Below are 20,501 nucleotides of genomic sequence, written 5' to 3'. Positions count from 1 at the left end.
CTCCCTGAAAACTGCAGTTGTTAAGCTTGTTTTGTTTTTGCTTGTTTTATTTTTGTTATTATTTTTCTTCATAATTATTTAACTTTGTTTTATGTAAATTACTTTGAATTACCATTGTGTACGAAATGTGCTATATAAATAAACTTGCCTTGCCTAATATTTTCAGAGTCGCTTTAACACGAAACAGGAAACTAATGAATAATCATGTATGATCCGCCCAGTGACACCAAATATCTCAGAAACCAAAAGTTTCAGAACACCGGCCACTTCACTTGGCGAAGACACCATTTTACTGATGATGCTGTTCGTCAAGGCCACAAACTCATTTAACCTGTCCAAAACCAAATGGCTTCTGAGTAAAAGGAAATCTGTACCTGTCTTCAGAATACTCCATCTGCCATCAGATGTGCATTTGAGTTAAACTTGCTTGTCGTCAACTTGCTGCGCGAGTGTCAAAATGTCCTCCACAATTTCACCGATTACTTCCATTTTTCAAAACATTCTGCAAAATCGTCTATTAATAATTGTTTATTACTGTCGACTGTGAGTGACGTCACATCCCAATGCAAACACGCCCAATAAAATGGCCCCACCCCTGTCACTTGATTGACAGGTTTCAGTGTAGATGTTGGAAATTCAAATGCAAAAGGGTTTGCGATTCCAATTGAGTTTTGGCAGTTTACATGCGCAGTGCAGAGAGAGTGAAAATGCAAATGTGGTAATTAGTCTCATAGCTCGTAAAACATGAGAAATGCATTTGCAAAAGGACTTTGCTTTTTCATTTGAAATTTGGCACTCACTGTGCTTTCGCAAAAGCGAAAATGCAAACGGTAATGCAAGATTTGCAATTGCATTTGGATTATGTCAAAATTATGCGTCCACATTTTGAAATCGCAAATGAAAATACAATTTGCAATTCCATTTGAAAATAGTCCGGAAAATCCTTCCATATGGTGTGTATATATTCATTTAAAGATGTTTTTCCACATTTAAGTGTTGACCTCTTTTGAATTTGGACATAATAGCAAGTAAGAGTCCATTTAATTCTCTAACTGAATTAGCCTACTGGAATAAAAATATTTTGCGGTTTGAAATTCGTAAATTAAAGTAAATAAATGATAATAATATTAATAATAATAATAATAAAGGTTTCGAATAGTCCCGCACTTGAATTCACAAATCATGTGGATCAAATTGTTTTTCCCCACAGCAAAGCTTGACTGTCGTCTGCTTGGTAGTCTGCTGCGGAATGTGCACATACATATATTTCTACCTTTTTTAACCGGGGCAGGCGGATTAATTGGAGAATGAAATACAGGCTTAATTTTAGATACATGAAAGGCGGTATGAATTCTCCAGTATGCTGGAGGAAGTTTAAGGCGGACTGCCACCAGACTAATGATCTTGGTGACAGTGAACGGGCCAATAAATTTGGGAGCCAGTTTATTAGAGACGAAACGGATGTTCTTGGTAGAAAGCCACACTTTTTGACCCACGACGTATACGGGAGGCCTAGACCGATCACTTGGAGTAGAGTCTCGCGGGCTCTAGTCCAAGTGCGGTGACACCTCTGGACAAAGGCGTGAACGGACGGGACTGTGACTTCGGATTCCAGGCTGGGAAAAATAGGTGGCTGGTATCCTACACTACACTCAAAAGGAGATAGGCCCGTAGCTGATATTGTTAATGTATTGTGGGTGTACTCCACCATTGACAGTTGTTGGCTCCAGGAGGAAGGATTCTTGGAAACCAAACATCGCAACACCCTTTCCAAATCTTGGTTGGCTCTCTCGGTTTGACCATTGCTCTGGGGATGAAACCCTGAGGACAGACTTACAGTCGCTCCCAGTAATCTACAGAATTCACACCAAAATTTGGACACAAATTGGGGTCCCCTGTCGGAAACCACATCTGTCGGGAGGCCATGTAAACGAAAGACGTGATCTATGATGGTCAACGCTGTCTCCTTGGCTGAGGGTAATTTGGTCAAGGGAATAAAGTGGGCCGCCTTCGAGAACCGGTCCACCACGGTCAAAACTACCATGTTGCCCTGGGAGGGCGGAAAGGGCTTGGTAATAAAATCTAGAGCGATGTGGGACCAGAGTCTCAAAGGAACTGGCAGCGGTTGAAGTAACCCATCAGGGGGTCGATTGGAAGTCTTACCAGTGGCGCAAACCGAGCAAGCCAAAACAAAACTGTGAATATCGCGACCCATAAGTGGCCACCAGAATCGTTGCTTGACCAAAAATGTAGTATGGTTAACTCCTGGATGACAAGCCACAGAGCAATGCCCCCACTGAATGACGTTGGACAGTAATCCCACTGGCACAAATAATCGATTTGGTGGGCACCCGGGCGGAGGCGTTACCCCTTCTAAGACCATCTTGACCTTCGATTAGACCTCCCATGTGAGTGTGGAGACCACTAATGTCTCAGGTAAAATACACTCGGGAGAAGAAGGCATTCGGAACTGTCAAAAATATGCGACAAAGTATCGGGTTTGATGTTCTTGGAACCCGGGCGGTACGAGAGAGTAAGGTCAAAACGTCTGAAAAAAAGTGCCCACCGAGCCTGCCTGGAGTTCAATCCTTTGGCAGTACTAATATATTCTAAATTCTTGTGGTCGATCCATACTATAAAAGGAACCCCCGAGCCTTCTAACCAGTGGCGCCATTCCTCCAATGCCATCTTGACTGCCAACAATTCTCGATTACCAATATCATAATTGCGTTCGGCAGGGGATAATCAGTATGAAAAAAACGCACACAGGTGCATCTTGTTGTCTGAGGGAGAACGTTGGGATAACACCGCACCTACCCCCACCTGACGCATTGACCTCCACCACAAACTGACATGATCAGGATAGGGGCTGAAACGAAGCAGCTCTTCAGTTTGGCAACACAGCCTCGGCTGTGTTTGACCACCTGAACATAGTTTTGGGGGAGGTCAAGGCGGTCAGAGGTGCGGTTAGTTGACTGAAGTTGTGAATAAAACGCCGGTAGAAGTTGGCGAACCCCAGAAACCTCTGTAGGGCCTTACGGGAATCTGGACTTGGCCACTCTACCACAGCCTTAACCTTCTCGGGATCCATACGTATTCCCTCAGTCGACACAATATACCCAAGAAACGGAACAGACTGTTCATGAAAAGAGCATTTCTCCACCTTGACAAAAAGCCCATTCTCTAGCAACCTCTGAAGCACTTGTCGACATGCTGCACGTGTTCCTGGAGAGAGGAGGAAAAAATCAATATGTCATCCAGGTAGACATATATGAATTGATCTCACAGCATGTTGTTGACGAATGCCTGGAAGACCGCTGGGGAGTTGGAAGTATTCAAAGTGCCCCCTGGGGGTGTTAAAAGTGGTCTTCCATTCATCCCCCTCCCTGATACGGACCAAATGATAAGCATTACGTAAGTCCAATTTCGTGAAGATCAATGCTCCCTGTAACCTCTCGAAGGCTGAAGACATCAACGGCAAAGGGTAAGTATTCTTTACCGTGATGTTTTTCAGTTCCCGGTAATCAATACAAGGTCGCAGCGATCCGTCTTTCTTCCCCACAAAAAAAGAACCCCGCCCCTGCTGGAGAAGAGGAAGGGCGGATGAACTTCGAAGCTAGAGAATCAGAAATATATTTCTCCATAGCCTCCCTTTCTGGGACAGAAAGTGAATATAATTTGCCTTTAGGTGGAGACTTACCTGACAGTAAATCTATGGCACAGTCATAGGGACGATGGGGAGGAAGAGAAGCAGCACGAGAATTACTGAACATTTCCTTCAGGTGGAGGTACTCCACGGGCACGTTAGACAAATGCACTGCCTCCTCCTGAAACACAGACATTGAAACAGACGGACAAGCAGACACTAGACAAGACTCATGACACTTGTTACTCCAGGCCAGGATGGAATGTAATTGCCAGTCTGTTTTGGGGTTGTGAAGGAGGAGCCAGGCATGACCGAGTACTATGGGTGCAAGAGGAGAGTCAAGGATGTAGAATGAGATGATTTCTGAGTGGTTGCCTGATGTGATGAGGGTGATATTTTCAGTGATTTGTAGGATGACCGGCAGACTCTGTCCATTGAGTGCATGAACCGTGATGTGGTGAGTGAGAGGTCTGAGGGGAATTTGAAGTCTGCATGCATAGTCTATAAAATTACCTTCAGCCCCGGAGTCCAGAAGTGCTTGACAGTCGTGAATCTGTGCTGACCATCTTAGTCTTACTGGGAGGAGCATAGATGATGATGAGGTCTTCTTGGCGGAGATCTCACCCGATAGTAGCTTCATACTTACTACCGGGCTTGGCCTTTTACCGGACAGATGCAGGCTTGATGACCGGTTCCCCCGCAGTAGAGGCACATACCCAGGGTATGTAAACCTCACATACCCAGGGTCCTCCGCCTCTCCTTCTCCTCCCGGGAAAGCCGAGCTCGCCCTACCTGCCGCTTCTCTCCCAGCAGCGGCTCGATCAAAGACCCGCTTCATCTCGGCAGAGAGTGTCTGGAACGAGTCGCAGCATGGATCTTGATTCTACCACACCGCCGTTCACCATAATGCCTCCCAGTGAGCAGTGTTAACACAAACACCACCTTGGCTTGTTCAGTGGAGAAAGTCCTGAGTTGAAGAGAGAAGTGCATATTGCATCGTGTTAAGAAAGCTCTACAGAAATTCAGCTCACCCGAGTAGGTCTCCGGAATAGGAAGGCGTGGTTCCGGCTGGGAGGGGGTCTCCGGTGGTGTGGGAGGAACGGGCGTTGTGAGCGGCACAGTGGGGGCTCGCAGAAGCTGTAATTGCTGGGTCAGCTCGGACACCTGCACCACCAAAACCTGAACAGCACGACCAGTGTCGTTAAGATTCCATTCCTAAGAGTCCATCCTTTTGAGCACTGGTGCTGAGGAACTCTTCCAACTGCTTCCATGGGTGGTCAGATCGTTCTGTCACATTAGTAGTAAGGACAGGAAGCAGTTGCAAGTACATTATGTTTATTTAGAGAAGTATCGCCAGGCTGGATGATGGTGGGTGACGCAGGGACCTCGATGACAGCACCGACACGTGAGGAGGTGATTGAGTGCGCAGGCGGTGGTGAAGAATCTGTGTGATGACTGGTTAATCCAATAGCGACCGAACAGGAACAAGACACAAACGTATCTGAGCAGATGGAACACAGACAAGATTCACGGAGGACCTCAAACAACGATCTGACAAACAAGAGACGAAAGACAGGGCATTAAGTAGGCTGGTGGAATGAGCTGTAACACCAACATGAAACAATCAACATGACGTAACATGAGACGAGCAGGAGACGGTGCATTCACCGTGACACTTCCTCACAATTTTACAGTTATGCTATTCAAAGTCATCCCTTTTTAAGTACATATTTTAAGTTTTTATTTTTAACATATCATTATGTACAGTCATGCCCACAAATATTGGCACCCTTGGCAAATATGATCAAAAAAGGCCGTGTAAATTGATCTACATTGTTAATCCTTTTGATTTTTTATTAAAAAAATTCACAAGAATTTATCCTTTCATTGGATAATAAGAATTTAAAATGGAGGGGAAATATCATTATGAAATTAATGTTTTTCTCAAATACTCGTTGGACACAATTATTGGCACCCCTAGAAATTCTTATGAGTAAAATGTCTCTGAAGTATATTCCTATTCATATTCACAATTTTGAGCACTCTAGAATGATTATAAACATGAAATCATCCAGCTCTGGCTTCCTTTTTCACAGAAATATAAAGAGGAGGGAAAATAAAGCCCAAATTCCCTTAATCATCCATCAAAATGAGAAAAAAACAGAGAAAATATTTATGGTGTGCAGAAAAAGATATTGGGGCTTCACAAATCGGTGAAGTGGCTTTAAGAAAAGAACTAGAGCAATAAACATTCCCATTTCCACCATCAGGGCAATAATTAAGAATTTCCCACCAACAGAAAATGATACAAAACTGCCTGGAAGAGGGCGTGTGTTTATATCATCCTAATGTGCGGTGAGAAGGAGAGTTTATGTAGCTAAAGACTCTTCAAGTGTCACAGCTGGAGAATTGCAGAAAATAGTTGAGTCTCTGGAAACCTTTACAAAAATTGTCAAACAGAACCTACATCACCACATGTTGTTTGGGAGGGTTACAAGAAAAATTATCCTAGCTCATTCAAAAACAAACTAAAGCATATTCAGTTATCAGCCATGATTGGAATTTTAAATGGGACTGGCTTTTATGATCAGATTAAACTAAAAAATTAGCTTTTTAGCTGCAAACACTCAAGATGGGTTTGGTGAACACAGAGAAAAAAAGTATCCCATGTGTACAATGAAATATACAGCTGTATTTTTGATGTTGTGGGCCTGTATTTCTGCTGGAGGTCCTGGACATCTTGTTTAGATACATGGCATCATGGATTCTATCAAATACCAACAAATAAAAAATCAGTAAGTGACTGACTCTGTTAGAAATCTTATAATGGGTCATGTTTGGATCTTCCGACCGTACAATAATCCAAACACAAGCCTCAGAAATAACACAGAAATGGGTCACTGAGCTCAAAATCAAGCTTCTGCTATAGCCATTGCAGTCCTCTGACCCGAACCCTATGAAAAATGAGAGGAGTGAACTGAAGAGGAGAAGCACCAACATGGAGCTGGGAATCTAAAGGTTCTGGACTGATTCTGGATGAAGGAATGGTCTCTGATCTCTTGTGAGGTGTTCTCTAACCTCATCAGGCATTATAGGAGAGAATTTAGAGCTGTTAAACTGGCAAATGGAGGTTTCAAAAAGTATTGAATAAAAGGGTGCCAATAATTGTGTCCAACGAGTATTAGAGAAAAACATTTATTTCATAATGATATTTCCCCCCATTTGAAATTCTTATTATCCAATGAAATGATACATTTTTGTGAATTTTTTTAAATAAAAGATCAAAAGGATTAACAACACAGATGAATTTTCACAACCTTATTTGATCATATTTACCAAGGGTGCCAATATTTGTGGGCATGACTGTAACCTATGTGTTCTACAGATCTGTGTACAAGTGTTAAGACACTTATTTTGATTGTATTAACAGGGCTTAACAATAAGGAAATTTTCCACTGGTCCGGTTCGGCCAGTGGTTTATTTTTTATTTTTTACTTGGCCTGGCAAAATTTTCATAGGACTTGCCACAATCAATCAATCAATCAATCAATCAATCAATAAGATGTATTGTTTTCATTGTTGACTGTAACATTGTATTATAATAAATAATAACCATTTTGCACAAATAGGTTCAATATAGTTCAAAGATAAAACTGAAATGAACCATGCATTTTCAGGTCTTTCAGGTCGGTCTAACTATTCCAGTTAAGGATGCACTGATCAGGATTTTATTTTTTTTTACACTCAAATGAGACGATTCCCATCCTTGTTGGCAATTTATATAGTTCTTCTTCTTTGTTTCTTTCTTCTTTTTTTTTTACATTTATTAAATGTTTATTTTGCTCCGTTACTGGCCAAATTAACCTTGAACAAACAAACTAAAATATAGGCAGCATAAAGCAAGTGCACAAAACTAAAACATCATATGTTGAGTAAATTAATATTTTATGATTAATATTTCTTATTATTAGTTTTATTACCTTAATTATATGTGTGTTTGCACTATGTTTGTACTTCCTGTAATGGAATCTCCTGACAAAATGTATTCTCTGTGTAAACACTTGGCAATAAAGCTCTTTCTGATTCTGATGAAAATGCAGATTCAATCACTGACAGCAGGTGGTGCTGAAAAAACACTAACGTTAGTGTTTCCTGAATTATTGCTGCAACCAGAGCTGCGCTAAATAACACTCCTTTAATGTGTATTTAACTACGGTAAGAGGAAAAATAAAAGTGACATGACATACAGCCAAGTATGGTGACCCATACTCAGAATTCATGCTCTGCTTTTAACCCATCTGAAGGGCGTGCGTGCACACACAGCATAAGCAACTTGATGTGATGACCTATGACAAGATTAAGAAATATTTTTTTCATCCTTGTGGGTGTGGAGGACACTTGTCTGAAATATGCTTCTCCTATCTCTCACTTCTCATATTTTGCTCTTCTTGGTAAAAGGTTATTATCCTTTTCTCTGCAGAGAAAAACTGAGAAGGTAGGAATGATAAATAATGTGTTATTATTACATCATTATTTTTAAATAAATTATTGTCAAAACTACAATTGAAGTGATAAATTGTTAGGCTGGAAGTTCGCCCATTTTTGACATTTAACTTTGATTTTTGTTTCTGTATTGACCCAGGAACATGAAAGCACCACTTCTACTTCATCTACTTTTCCAAGGTATATTATATGTTGTCCTCTTTTATGTATGTTTTGGGCATGTTCTGTCGCAGTAAATGTTTCTATATGTTTATTAATATAATTTAACAGAAGTTTCGGTAACACTTTAGAATAGGTAACACCTATTAGTTGCTTATTAGCATGCATATTACTAGATTATTAGCCATATATTAGTGATAATTAAGAACATATTAATGCCTTATTCTACTTAACCTTATTCTAAATCTCTAATCCTACCCAATACCTAAACCTAACAACTACCTGACTAACTATTAATAAGCAGCAAATTAAGAATTTATTGTGGGAAATTTTGTAGTTAATAGTTAACAAGTGTTACCTATTCTAAAGTGTTACATTAGGCTGCTCAGTATTGATAATACCAAAATCATATATAAAAAATAATAGGCTACAATTTTATATACACTTTATTCACAGCAGTCAAAAAATACCACTATATGCCTTACTCTCACAAGATAAAAAAAAGAAAATTGACCAGCATTTTGAAAAAAAGTGAAACACATTATTGTGCAGAAACATTAGCCTTTACAGTGTAAATAGTGTGTCTTGTGTGGCATTTCGAGGATGAGTTAAGTTAAGGGTAGTGTGACGTGGTGAAGAAGCACGAGGGTCAAGGTAAGTTCCCAGAAGCATGGATTATATTAAGGTGGTGTAAGGAAAAATAGCCAACGTGAGGGGTTTCTGGTGCTCAGTGCTCAGCCTTCTCTTCCTCCTTTGGTGCGCAGTGCTGTGTGGGTCTGTGAGGTCCATGTCTTTAGCGGGCTGGTGGTCACACGCTGTCATCTTTGCCGTCATCTTTAGGATGAGTTGGGTAGCCTGGGCTCGGGGGTCAGGTAGCAGAGTTCGCGGGGCGTCCGCCATGCGGAGGGCGGCGTGCTCTCATTCCGTTTCCCCTTATCGGGAGGCCATGTGCTCCATAATCTGTTGCTGGTGGATGCTCACCTTTAACAGATCTTCCATCGTTGGGGGAGGAGCGCCACCTGGGGAAACAGGAAGGGGACGTGAGAAACAAGCCCGGAAAAAAAATATCCCTCAATAAACCAAGTGAACGGTGACAGTGTTGTAGTGGGACCCTGGTCGGTGACTTCTTCACTGTAATGCCTGCATTCTCCACCAGTGTGACGGGGTGAAGAAGCACATGACACAAGGGTCAAGGTAAGGGAAAAATAGCCAACGTGAGGGGTTTCCGCTGCTCATTGCTCAGCCTTCTCTTCCTACTTTGGTGCGCAGTGCTGTGTGGGTCCGTGAGGTCCGTGTCTTTAGCGGGCTGGTGGTCACACGCTGCTGTCTGGAGGGGAAACACAGAGAATTGTTAGCTGAGTATTCTGGAGACATCTCTCACCTCTGTGTTCGATGACGCTGCTTATAAAGCCCGGTTCTGATGGGCTGCAGGTGTGACCACTCAGCCCGTAATGAGCAGGTGCAGGTGTGTCTGCTCTGTTTTCAGGGCGACGCTGATGAGAGCTCGGGCCACGTGTCACAGTAGGAATTATATGTCGCCTCAAGTTGGCGGTGGTAAAGGACTACAGATCATGATGGAGGCTTTCTAAAAACTACAACATCCAGATCACCTACTAATGAAGACTAGACAGACTAACAAATGCTGTATAATTGACAAGTACTGTGACTAAGAACAACTCTCTCACGCATTGAATTTCATTTGAATATAGATGGTGCTTTTTTTTTTTTTCTTGGACAATATGGAAAGAACGTTATTTCTAATCACAGTATAAAAATATGATTGACTCATGGCCATTATATTTTATGACTTATTTAATACATTTCTAATACTATACACCAAATCAGCAATGACAAGATTTAACAATCATATAAAAACAGCCAAACAGCTTTCAACTAAATGTTTACAGCAGTCACATTACCTGAATCTACTATTGACACTTATTAAATCTACAAAGTTTTTTCACTATAAAGTGTATTATAGTGTGCTGAATTAACAGAAAAAAAACATGGGACAAATTAAATGCTAAAATTTCCAGCCTAAATGAACATGTAATGACTCCAACTTTTGTCCCACAGTTGATCTGCTCTATGATGCTTTGGGATGGGAAGTGAGAATGCCGAAAGATATTCATGGTCTCCAAGGTTCCTGTCTGGTCATACCATGCTCTTTCAACTACACATCAAACCCACCCAAAAACCCACGTAGAGTTGTGTGGTATCAGTATGTCTCTAGAGGTTATCCTTTAGTTTACGATCCATGGCATCCAGACAGTGTCATTGAGATGTTCAGAGGAAAAACTGATTTATATAGTAACTCAAGTAGGGATTGCAGTCTGCTGATCAAAAATCTGGAATGGTCCCACCATGGGGAGAAATTATATGCATGGATCGACCCTGAAAACATTGGGTATAGGACCTACAAATTTTATGATGTCACTTCCACAATCCTTGTCAAAGGTATATAAATACTTTTTTCTTTCTTTAATTCGTGATCTAGTTGTGAGAGTGTGTTGCTTAATTCTGACATTTCTGGTATTTGTAGAAAGTACACAGCAACCGAGCATCAAAGTTTTTGGAGGTAACAGGACAGGTGACACCATCACAGTAGTATGTTCAACTTTCCACACGTGTCCATACAGTAAACCAACCATCACTCTGAACGGGATAGAAGGATCTGATCAAATAGACAATGAGCATATTAAAGATGGCCTGTGGAAAAGCACTCTGACACGCACAGGTGTCGTAAAGACAGTATATTTGATTATTCAGTGTTCAGTAACACATTATGGTGGAATAAATGTGACGACTACAAAAGATAAAAGTGCTAAATGTGAGTACACACAAACATGAACTTTGTGTGATATTAGCTGTAAGTTCAGTTTAAATGCCACAGTTTGACCTTTTTCAAGATTTCAATTTAATTTCAGGTGTTCATCATAACATATCGATTGAGCCTGAACTGGGAGATGTCACCGAGGGCATCGCAAAGAACTTCACTTGTAGTGTCTACCATTCCTGCCAGAATGAGAATCCAAACATCACATGGAACTATGAGAACATGCAGGTCACAGAGTGGAACAAAACACTTTCTACTTTAGATCAGATCAGCTATTCTAGCATAACCTTTCTGGGAGCAAAAGAAGACCATGGCAAGAAATTGATATGTATGGCAAAAATTTCTGGAAGAGACGTTATGTCATTTGTTGTCTTAAATGTGCAAAGTGAGTAATTTATTAGCATTTTGTCCCTCCAATATATCATAATTTATATGGTATCATACTGATTCTCTTGTACTTGTACTTGTGAATCTAATCCAAAATGAAGAATGTGCTTTGTTTTTTGTTTTGTTTTTTCTGTAGCTCATACTTACACTATTGCCTTGCCTTTTAGATCAGTTATTTTATTAGTTTTAATATCAGTTGTGTCCTAAAAATTGTTATTCCTCTTTCATCATGATGCAGACCCAGTGTTTATTGGACTCAAGATTACTGGTCTTTACATCTTAACACCATCACTTGTGTTCCTTCTGGCTTGTATCCTTGTTGTAGTCATATTCAAGAAGAGACAAAGGTAACTCTTTGTTTATGTCTCTTTAAGCCAGGTATTCCCCAATTTATCTTCATTGTTCATAAACTAAAATACTGCTGATTTTGATAAATTTGTTGTAAATGAAATGAGAAGATGATATTCAAAGACTTGTCTCTTTCTATCTGTTTTCGTTGTTATAAATTATCTATTTATAACTTCACATTTCAACAAAAGCTAGTTGTATATTCTGAGAACAAAGGAGATGTCTAATACAAGTTGCCATACCACTTAACATATGTGGCTGTGTAAATGTTAACTGGATGACATAAAGCAAGCAATGCTTATCTAATTACACTATATTTTTTATGCATTCGCTGTCTTTGATATTTGATTATGTGATATTTAATTATCAGTAACTAAATGTAAAAGTTATTTAAAATATATTGAAAATGTCAGGAATTAAACACATTAAACTTGAGGTTAAATCACACAGGAAATAAAGTAGAAATGAAACAAAAGGTTAAAGGCATTATTAAAGCTTACAGCATCAGCTTCTTTTTCTTACACACAACATATGTTCCCAGGTCAAAAGATGCAAGTCCAGAGTCAGGAAAAAAACATTTCTCCAAACCTCAAATGCCCTCACCAAAGAGGTACAACAACTTTGAATGACATATAAGTTTCTAATAAGTGAATTTTATGCATTTACATTTTTCAAAATTAACAAAATTTACCTGGTAACGAAATAACAACATAAATGTGTATTTTCCCTCATGCACCTCAGTGATCCAAAATCCCACTCAGTGAGTATATTGTTTATTTCTGCTATTACTGTGTTACACTCTGGAAATAGATTCTTTAACATATTACTTACTAAAATTACTGATGTCTGGCTTTGTACTTTCATTTCATAAATATTCCATAAGGATTATGATTATGAAGCTGATTACATCAACGAGGAAGTAGGCAACATCTATGAAAATGTCTGATGAAAAAGCTACACGATCAAAACCAAAATGCGTTTCACTATAGTGTTTATAAGAAGACCAAAAATTTCAGACTTTATTAATAATAAAACATTTGTCATGCATATTATGTAGTATCAGGATATTATGCCTTCTAACACAAAATGTAACATACTTTTTATAATACATGCATTTATCTTTAGAATATAAAATCCTTCTGAAGTATCTGAAGTATCACTCTGAATTATATATGTAACCCTGGGCCACAAAAGCAGTCTTAAGTTGCACGGCTATATTGTAGCAATAGCCAGCAATACATTGTATGAGTCAAAATTATCTATTTTTCTTTCATGCAAAAAATTATTTGGATATTGAATAAAGATAATGTTCCATGAAGATATTTTGTACATTTCAATTATGTATGTTTTATTATTATTATTTTTAAATTGACAACTTTAAAGGCAATTTTCGCAACATTTTGGATTTTTTTTTTTTTACCATCAGATTATACATTTTCAAATAGTTGTATCATGGCTAAATATTGTCCTAAAGCTGAAAACTTTCAGATAATGAAAATAAAATAAAAATAATTAAATCTTTTTTTCAATCTTTCAATTAAAGACCCTTATGCCTTGTTTTGTGGTCAAGTGTCACATCTGTAAATTATGCAGATTGTTATTTTATTTTCTGCTATTTTTGTATATGATTATATGATTCAATTATATTTTTGTGTCCAATTAAAGTTTTATATTAAATTATTTTATATGTGAACAATTATTTGCTTCTCATATTATAACAAACTTGGTGGTGCAATTCCTTCTTGAAATCACTGAGCCCAGGAGACTTTTTATTTATTTATTTATTTTTAATCACAGATTTATGCAAGCATTTAAATGTTATCAGATTGGCAGTTCAGCAGTCCCAAATACAAATGTTTAATAAAACAAACAAACAAAAACAAACAAACAAAAAATGCATAGCAATGTTTTTGCATTTCACACAATGTAGTTAAACTACATTTTCAGACAACATTTTTTTTTTCAATTATCTACTCAAGAATTGATCACACAAATATATGGTTCATTGATACATAACGAAATAGTTTTTTACAAAATTAATACATTTTTAATCAATAGTACTATATATATTAATGTAACAGCAACTCACTGTAAAAATAAAAAGTGAATGAGTAGAAGGCACACTTATAGAATCATTATTTATATAATATTTTCCCTTTGAAACAACATTATACAGACTTATATTATATGGACTTTGTGTTCAATAGATCAAAACATTGTTTTTATTTCATAATTCATACATTTACCCAGTTAACCACTTAAAAAAAAAATACAAAGTGTGGAAGCATTTTACTTTAATCATGCATTTACAATGTGCTCATGTATAATTGTACCTTTATGTGCAGTAAGAAATATTAACAGCTAGTGGTTGATGTAGGTATTGCAGTACAATTTAAAAATATTAGAAAAAGGTGTTTTACACCAACTGGCGACCTGGAGTCTTTACTGTAAATGTAAATAAGCAGGTTCACATGATTCAAAGTAGAATAACTGGCTGTAGCATTGTTTTTCAGAGAAACAAGTAGGCCTATGTGAACTTAGCATGTTTCCTAAAAATCTTTAAACATACCATAGTATTTTTATGCTTTCATAAAGGTTCCATGGAGTGATGAGCAGAAAACTATCCTACACCCTGACAGATATCATTAAAATATTAGTTTACAAAAAAAAAAAATTTGCTTGGTTATCATGGTTATGCCAAAGAGGCAGTTGTAGAAAAGGGTCATGTCTAAAGTCTGGCAGAAGAATTTCTAGCTTAATGCAGCTAATAATTGATTCCAGTTTGAGTCATTTGGAACATATATATTTAATATGTGTTATTTCATACTCACTGCCAATAAATAACATGATGTTTTCGGATCGTGATTCTCCGATAGCATTGGCTGCTGTACAGTAATATATTCCTGGGTTCTGAGGCTGAACAGTGAAGTTCTGATGTTCTGACAGTACGGTCACGTTGTCCTCCTCTCTGTACCAGTTGTAGACCTCGGCAGGAGGATGTGCATCTGCACTGCAGGTCAGAGAGACCGGAAACTCCCAATTCCACTGAGTTAATGTTGTCATGTTATGGACAATTTTTATGATTGGAACATCTATAGAAAACCGGCAAAAGGACATGAATATATTCACAATATCTGGTAGATGGAAAGCAATGACAATTTGATTTATTTTTATACAATGACAAATTTGGACATTGTGATATTAACCCAGTTATAATGACAAAATTCATTCATTAGACTAGTTAAACTAATCACACAACACTGTACAATCTTATATCTGTCAGAAAAGCCAAAAAGCATTTATTTATTTTGTCACAAAAATCTATAGTGTGTCAAATAACTAGTAGAATAAGTACTCACGTTTCACCTTGATCTCTACTAATGGAGATTCTGTTTTTCCAATGGAGTTTTGAGCAATACAGGCGTACTGACCAGAGTCAGAGATTTCCAGAGAAAGAAAGTGTAGTCTCTGTTCATGTTTCTGTTCAATTGTCTTTAACTTGCCATTGAAGTCTTTCTTCCACTCGTATGAGGATGGAGCAGGATCGGCGCGAGCCTCACATGTAAGGGTCAGCTCACTCCCAAATCTTTGTTCTCCTTTAACACTTACAGTCACATTTTCGGGTGCATCTATGATATATAAGAAAATGAAACTCAAATTATTTAGGAAAATTAATGCTTAAAGTCATATCAGTTTGGTCCCTTTCAAGTAAAATTAAAGCATCTCATGTTTCTCAAAAGTCCTTGAAACTTTATTTAAAAAATAATAATATTAATAATAATAATAATAATAATAATAAAATATTATTACTTATGAAATAGAATTGTATTTATTTATTTTATTTAGTTTCTTGTTTTCCCTCAACTTTCTGCTTTGTATGTGTTTAATATAATAAAATATTAATGTTTTTATTTTAGAAATATGTAGGCTAATTGTAACATATTTATGTGAAGAGATTTATAATCTAATATGCTTTTGATAATTAGAATTTAAATTAGTTAATTTTGCAAAACCTTTCTAAATGACATGAAGTAATACTAACTACCATAAATTTATTAGCTGACTGTTAAGAGCTTGATTTAATATTTATTTCATTATAAACAATAACCAAATCACTTTATTAGTTTGTTGGAGGTGCAGATATATAAAGTGCTACAAATATTATACAGAAATACTTACACTTTACAGATACTGTGAAGTTATTTGATATTTCTGTTCTGATCCCGTTATCAGCCTGGCATTGGTAAGATCCTCTGTCCGCTTCAGTAACTTTACTGATGATGAATGTCTCGCTGGTTTCACTCTGTTCTTGGGAATTTTTGTACCACATGAACTGATAGACTGCTGGGTTACCTCTCTCGACTAAACACTTGAGTGTCAGTTCATCTCCCTCTTTGAGATCTTTAATGTTAACAGGTTGCACTTTGACACCCTCTGGACCATCTGAATAATGCAGTGCACAGGCACAAGAAATGCATATTTAACAATAAATTATTTTAGTAGATGAAGTACTGAAGTTCATAATGGTTATGAGGTTCTTCAAAGGTATCTGTTTACATAAAACATTATACTCACACTTCACATCAATTTGAATGATATTTGATTCCTGTGTCCCATGCTTGTTTTCAGCTTCACAGTAATATTCTCCACTGTCTTCTGGTTTCACATTATTTAGTTTCAAGTCAGACATTTGTTGAGACTTTTCTGTTGTCTCTTTTTTGAACCATGAGAAGCTGACATCAGGCTGACCTCTGCTGGTGCAGGAGAGAGTGACAGAATCTCCCTCCTTCACATCCTCAGAGCTCACTGTTGCTTTTACCTCTTTAGGTGCATCTAGAGAAGAAACGAGATGAAGTGGGCAACTGGAGTGAATAATGCTCAGTCAGTGACTGTTTACACTAAATATACAGTAATTGTTCATAAACACATGATATACTCACTCACATTCCACAGACAGTGTGATATTCCTGATCTGGCAGCTGTCCTCACTCTTCGCTCGACGACAAGACAGAATCCTTCTGTCATCCTTCCATGTCACACTGAGCTTCAATTTGGTGATCTTTCTGCCTTCTTTATCTTCTTCAGTCTCTATAATCATATCAGTCGACGAGGAGGACGTCCATTTTTGCTTTTGTCGTGATGTATGGACGAGCCACTCAGGATGAAGATCACAGGAATCAAATGTGGAACAGTGAACAGTTAATTTGTCCGACTCACGGACTGGACTCTTCAGCTCTGATGGTTCAATGTGCACCTTACAAGGATTGTCTGGAATCAGGAGAACAATAAGGAGTGAAAACAAGTAAGGTAGAAACTTTACTCAAAAAAAAAAAAAAAAACTTAAATTATTACCTATGAAAGCTTATTTCTGTCACAGAAAAAAATAGATAATTGTGACTTTTTGCCTCACAATTATGACTTTTTTCAAGCATGAGTTCTGAGAAAAAATTACGAGAAATAAATTTAGAATTGCACAGTACTAAGAAGAAAAGTTCAAATTGTAAGTGTGTCATATTTGCAAGAAAAAAAATCAAAAAAAAAAAAAAAAAACACAGCAGTTTTGTTGTTTCCTCTGCAATTGTGACCAATGTCCCTAAGCAAGATAATCCACAAATAGCTGTGCATTAAACAAATTTAATGTTTGACATGGAGACAAAGAACACTCTGAGGAGTGCATTACATTTGGTTATATATAAAATGCATGAGAACCAGTGGCATTTTCATGATGGCTTCAAACAGTCTGGGTTTTATTATTGGTTGTTTAAAGTTTTTGGAGACATTTTTCACATTCAGTTTCGTTGTTTGAAAAAAAAAACAAAAAAAAAAAACAAGAACTGCTAAACATCTTTTTTTTTGTGTTCCATCAAAAAAAAAAAGAAAGTAATACGTTTAGATTTGAGGGTGAATAAATGAAGAAAGATTTGTTTTTGAAGATAAATTCCATTTAAATATCATTGCTCACCTGTAACTTTGAGATTCATAGCTGCACTCATATATTTCATGTTGCTGGAAACAATAAATCTAAAATTGTAGTTCCCACTATCTTTTGTTTGAAGATCGGTGATTCTTAAATCACATTTGATCCAGATGTTTTGGTTTTCTTGTGATGTTTCATCAGTGATGTATTTCACTCTGCTGGAGTAACCTGGCGACTGGGGACGTTCTTCTGTGTTACTGTATAAAATAGTCCCGTCAAAAATTTGTGATATTTTATTATATTCTGGATCTTTAAACCACAACAGAGTATATTTTCCATCCTTTGTTTTTTTGTAAGAACAAGGGATGGTCACACATGATCCTTCATCAATTTGTTCTGTTTTCTCAGGCACTTTTATTAGTTCATTGTTTGAGCCAGTGAAGGAGCCCATAAGAAGAACTGCCGGAAAAACAACATCAGTCACACTTTCAGTTTATATCGATAAATTAGGACAATAATTTACAAAAATCTGCATTCAGTATATAATAAAGACAATTCATACCAAGCAGAAGCAGAGGAATCCCTTCAGGAATCATCATTCTGTCTGCTGCTAATTAAATAAATACAGTTATATTATTCTGTTCAGTTTGTTTCTCCTTCCTTTTTTATTTTTATTTATTTTATTTTTTCATCCTTGCATGCCGAAAGTTTCAATTTGGTAATTACTTCTAATTGTTTTTCTGTGTTTTGTGTGTTTAAATTATTATTTATTTTGTCACCATATTTTATTTAATCTGCATTTATTGTAGCAAACAAATCAGGCCTACTAGCCCCATGATGCAACTGATGTTTCTCAAACAACATTTTCACGCTATGATGACATAATCACATGCCAAAAAAGTATTGTTTGAAGAAGCATAGTGCTTTTTATGCTTAACTGATTAGGTAAGTAATCTGACAATAACCAAATGTATTTTTACCATAGTGAAATAAATAGAAAGAAATATAAAAATGTTTTACCTTGAACTTGAATCTTTTGTTCTCAATCAAATGTATTTTTACCATAGTGAAATAAATAGAAAGAAATATAAAAATGTTTTACCTTGAACTTGAATCTTTTGTTCTCAATTGTTGTCTTAAAAATGTTAAAACCGAGAAACAAAAGGAAAACTTCACCCAAGTGTATTTCTAACTTTTCATATTTGCATAGTTACATTTACGACATAAAAGAAACTAAAAGCACACTTTCCTGGTAGAGATAAATAGATATGTTAATACTGTCATCTAAGTTTGAAGCTCACATCCTGTGGCAGTGGTTTAGTTTAGAAAATGAAACCCCCTCTAATGGAGGTGTCTAATGTGCTGCTATCAGCAGGCTAATGGTGCAGCTAGGAAAAGTGAACATTAGAGATGTTCAGGATGTGTTTATGACCAAATATAATGTATATATACTGTAATCTAACAATTTGCTGAATGACCAAACCACATTGAACTTAGGCCTACAAATCATTTCTAAGACGATTTCTACTTTTAAGGAAATTGAAAGAACGCTGTAGTTTAAAAATCATTAATTAATGGTCAGATACCAACAAATAGTCCAGCATAAAGGAAATCTACAAGTGATTTCTCATTAAAAAGCTTCAAAAGATCATCATCATACACAAAAAGAGAGATATTGAAAAAAAATGATCGAAAGATATTTAAACACCAGTGAAGAGATGAAATCATCATCATGAATCCTTCTATGGTTTAGTGTCTACCCATAGCCTATAGATAGACTATCGCTGCGTCCGAAATCGCATACTTCCATATTATATAGTAGGCAAAAAACAGTATGCGAACCAAGTAGTATATCCGAATTCTTACCGAATACAGTAAGCGAGATGTACCCAGATGACCTACTACTTCCGCACGAATTCCGTAGCATGCATACCATAGACATCATATAGGTAGACGCCCTATCAAACGCTACTGCCTATTGGCACGGTGGAGCCGTGGAGCCGCCATCTTGGATCGGTCGCCAGCTCCACTCAGTGTAACTTGTTTGCCAGATGCAATGAGCTGTCAGCGCATTTAATTAATCATATCTCACTGAATACCTAACTAATTTTGACACAGGTTTTTTGCTGCAAAGGTCATTCATGTAGCTATGATACAGGACACATGGTTCAGCATGTTTTAATGTTCATAATAGGTTTAACAGTTACATATTATATTCTGATATGAGATATAAAGTGACCAGATGTCCAAAATCTAAATATATGAGGTAGGATATTTATAAATCACACACTATAAACATGATAAAGAAGCAGAAACAGATACTTGCCATAAAAAAAGATATTTTAATAAGTTGAAGAAACAATGTGACATAGACTGATATCACATGCGCAAACACAAATAAGAGTTTAGAGAGTTTTCACCAACTTCTCGTTCTGGTCGGTAACCCAGGTGCATGGCCATTGTGGAGGCACTTCATGTAAAAAACTGAATGGCATACAGTGCACTTTGGATACTTTAAGTGAATGTAGCCATGTCTAAACAACCGAAAAACTCACCTAACCAAGATGCAAAGGCATATAGAGAAGGATTTGGACCACAAGAAAAGGCACGATATTTTGAGAAATTATGATTTATTGGCGGTGCAGATCCCTACAAGTTAGCTCCCTCTTTTTGCCCTACATTATAATGTATAGTTTATAAGTGTT

General features: G+C 37.2%; 2 protein-coding genes across 5 annotated transcripts in view; one reads left to right on the top strand and one right to left on the bottom strand.

The window, feature by feature from the left end:
- LOC127972872 (sialoadhesin-like) overlaps positions 1 to 20,501 on the top strand; it is a 56,399-nt gene that overhangs the window by 3,127 nt on the left and 32,771 nt on the right. The window contains exons 2-9 of one of the 4 annotated variants that reach the window (XM_052576761.1): positions 8,289 to 8,329; positions 10,385 to 10,765; positions 10,851 to 11,138; positions 11,236 to 11,529; positions 11,770 to 11,878; positions 12,421 to 12,489; positions 12,621 to 12,639; positions 12,763 to 13,525. In XM_052576761.1, the coding sequence (XP_052432721.1) occupies positions 8,293 to 8,329; positions 10,385 to 10,765; positions 10,851 to 11,138; positions 11,236 to 11,529; positions 11,770 to 11,878; positions 12,421 to 12,489; positions 12,621 to 12,639; positions 12,763 to 12,825 (1,260 nt within the window). In that variant the 5' untranslated portion in view covers positions 8,289 to 8,292 and the 3' untranslated portion in view covers positions 12,826 to 13,525. Of the gene's footprint in view, positions 1 to 8,288; positions 8,330 to 10,384; positions 10,766 to 10,850; positions 11,139 to 11,235; positions 11,530 to 11,769; positions 11,879 to 12,420; positions 12,490 to 12,620; positions 12,640 to 12,762; positions 13,526 to 20,501 lie in introns of those variants that run through there. The other 3 variants (XM_052576762.1, XM_052576763.1, XM_052576764.1) reach the window with 3 other exon arrangements.
- On the bottom strand, positions 13,654 to 18,483 carry LOC127972868 (B-cell receptor CD22). The gene is made up of 8 exons (XM_052576746.1): positions 18,359 to 18,483; positions 17,842 to 18,255; positions 16,824 to 17,147; positions 16,455 to 16,712; positions 16,059 to 16,322; positions 15,239 to 15,508; positions 14,711 to 14,971; positions 13,654 to 14,511 (listed from the first exon to the last, which is right to left on the bottom strand). Exons 1-8 carry the CDS (start codon positions 18,393 to 18,395, stop codon positions 14,459 to 14,461), a joined length of 1,881 nt encoding a protein of 626 aa, XP_052432706.1. The 5' UTR covers positions 18,396 to 18,483; the 3' UTR covers positions 13,654 to 14,458.

Source organism: Carassius gibelio, chromosome B15 (genome assembly GCF_023724105.1).
Source record: "Carassius gibelio isolate Cgi1373 ecotype wild population from Czech Republic chromosome B15, carGib1.2-hapl.c, whole genome shotgun sequence".
NCBI classification, from domain to species: Eukaryota; Metazoa; Chordata; class Actinopteri; order Cypriniformes; family Cyprinidae; genus Carassius; species Carassius gibelio.
The sequence above is the reverse complement of the archived record's forward strand: the minus strand, read 5'-3'. Positions and strand labels throughout refer to the sequence as shown.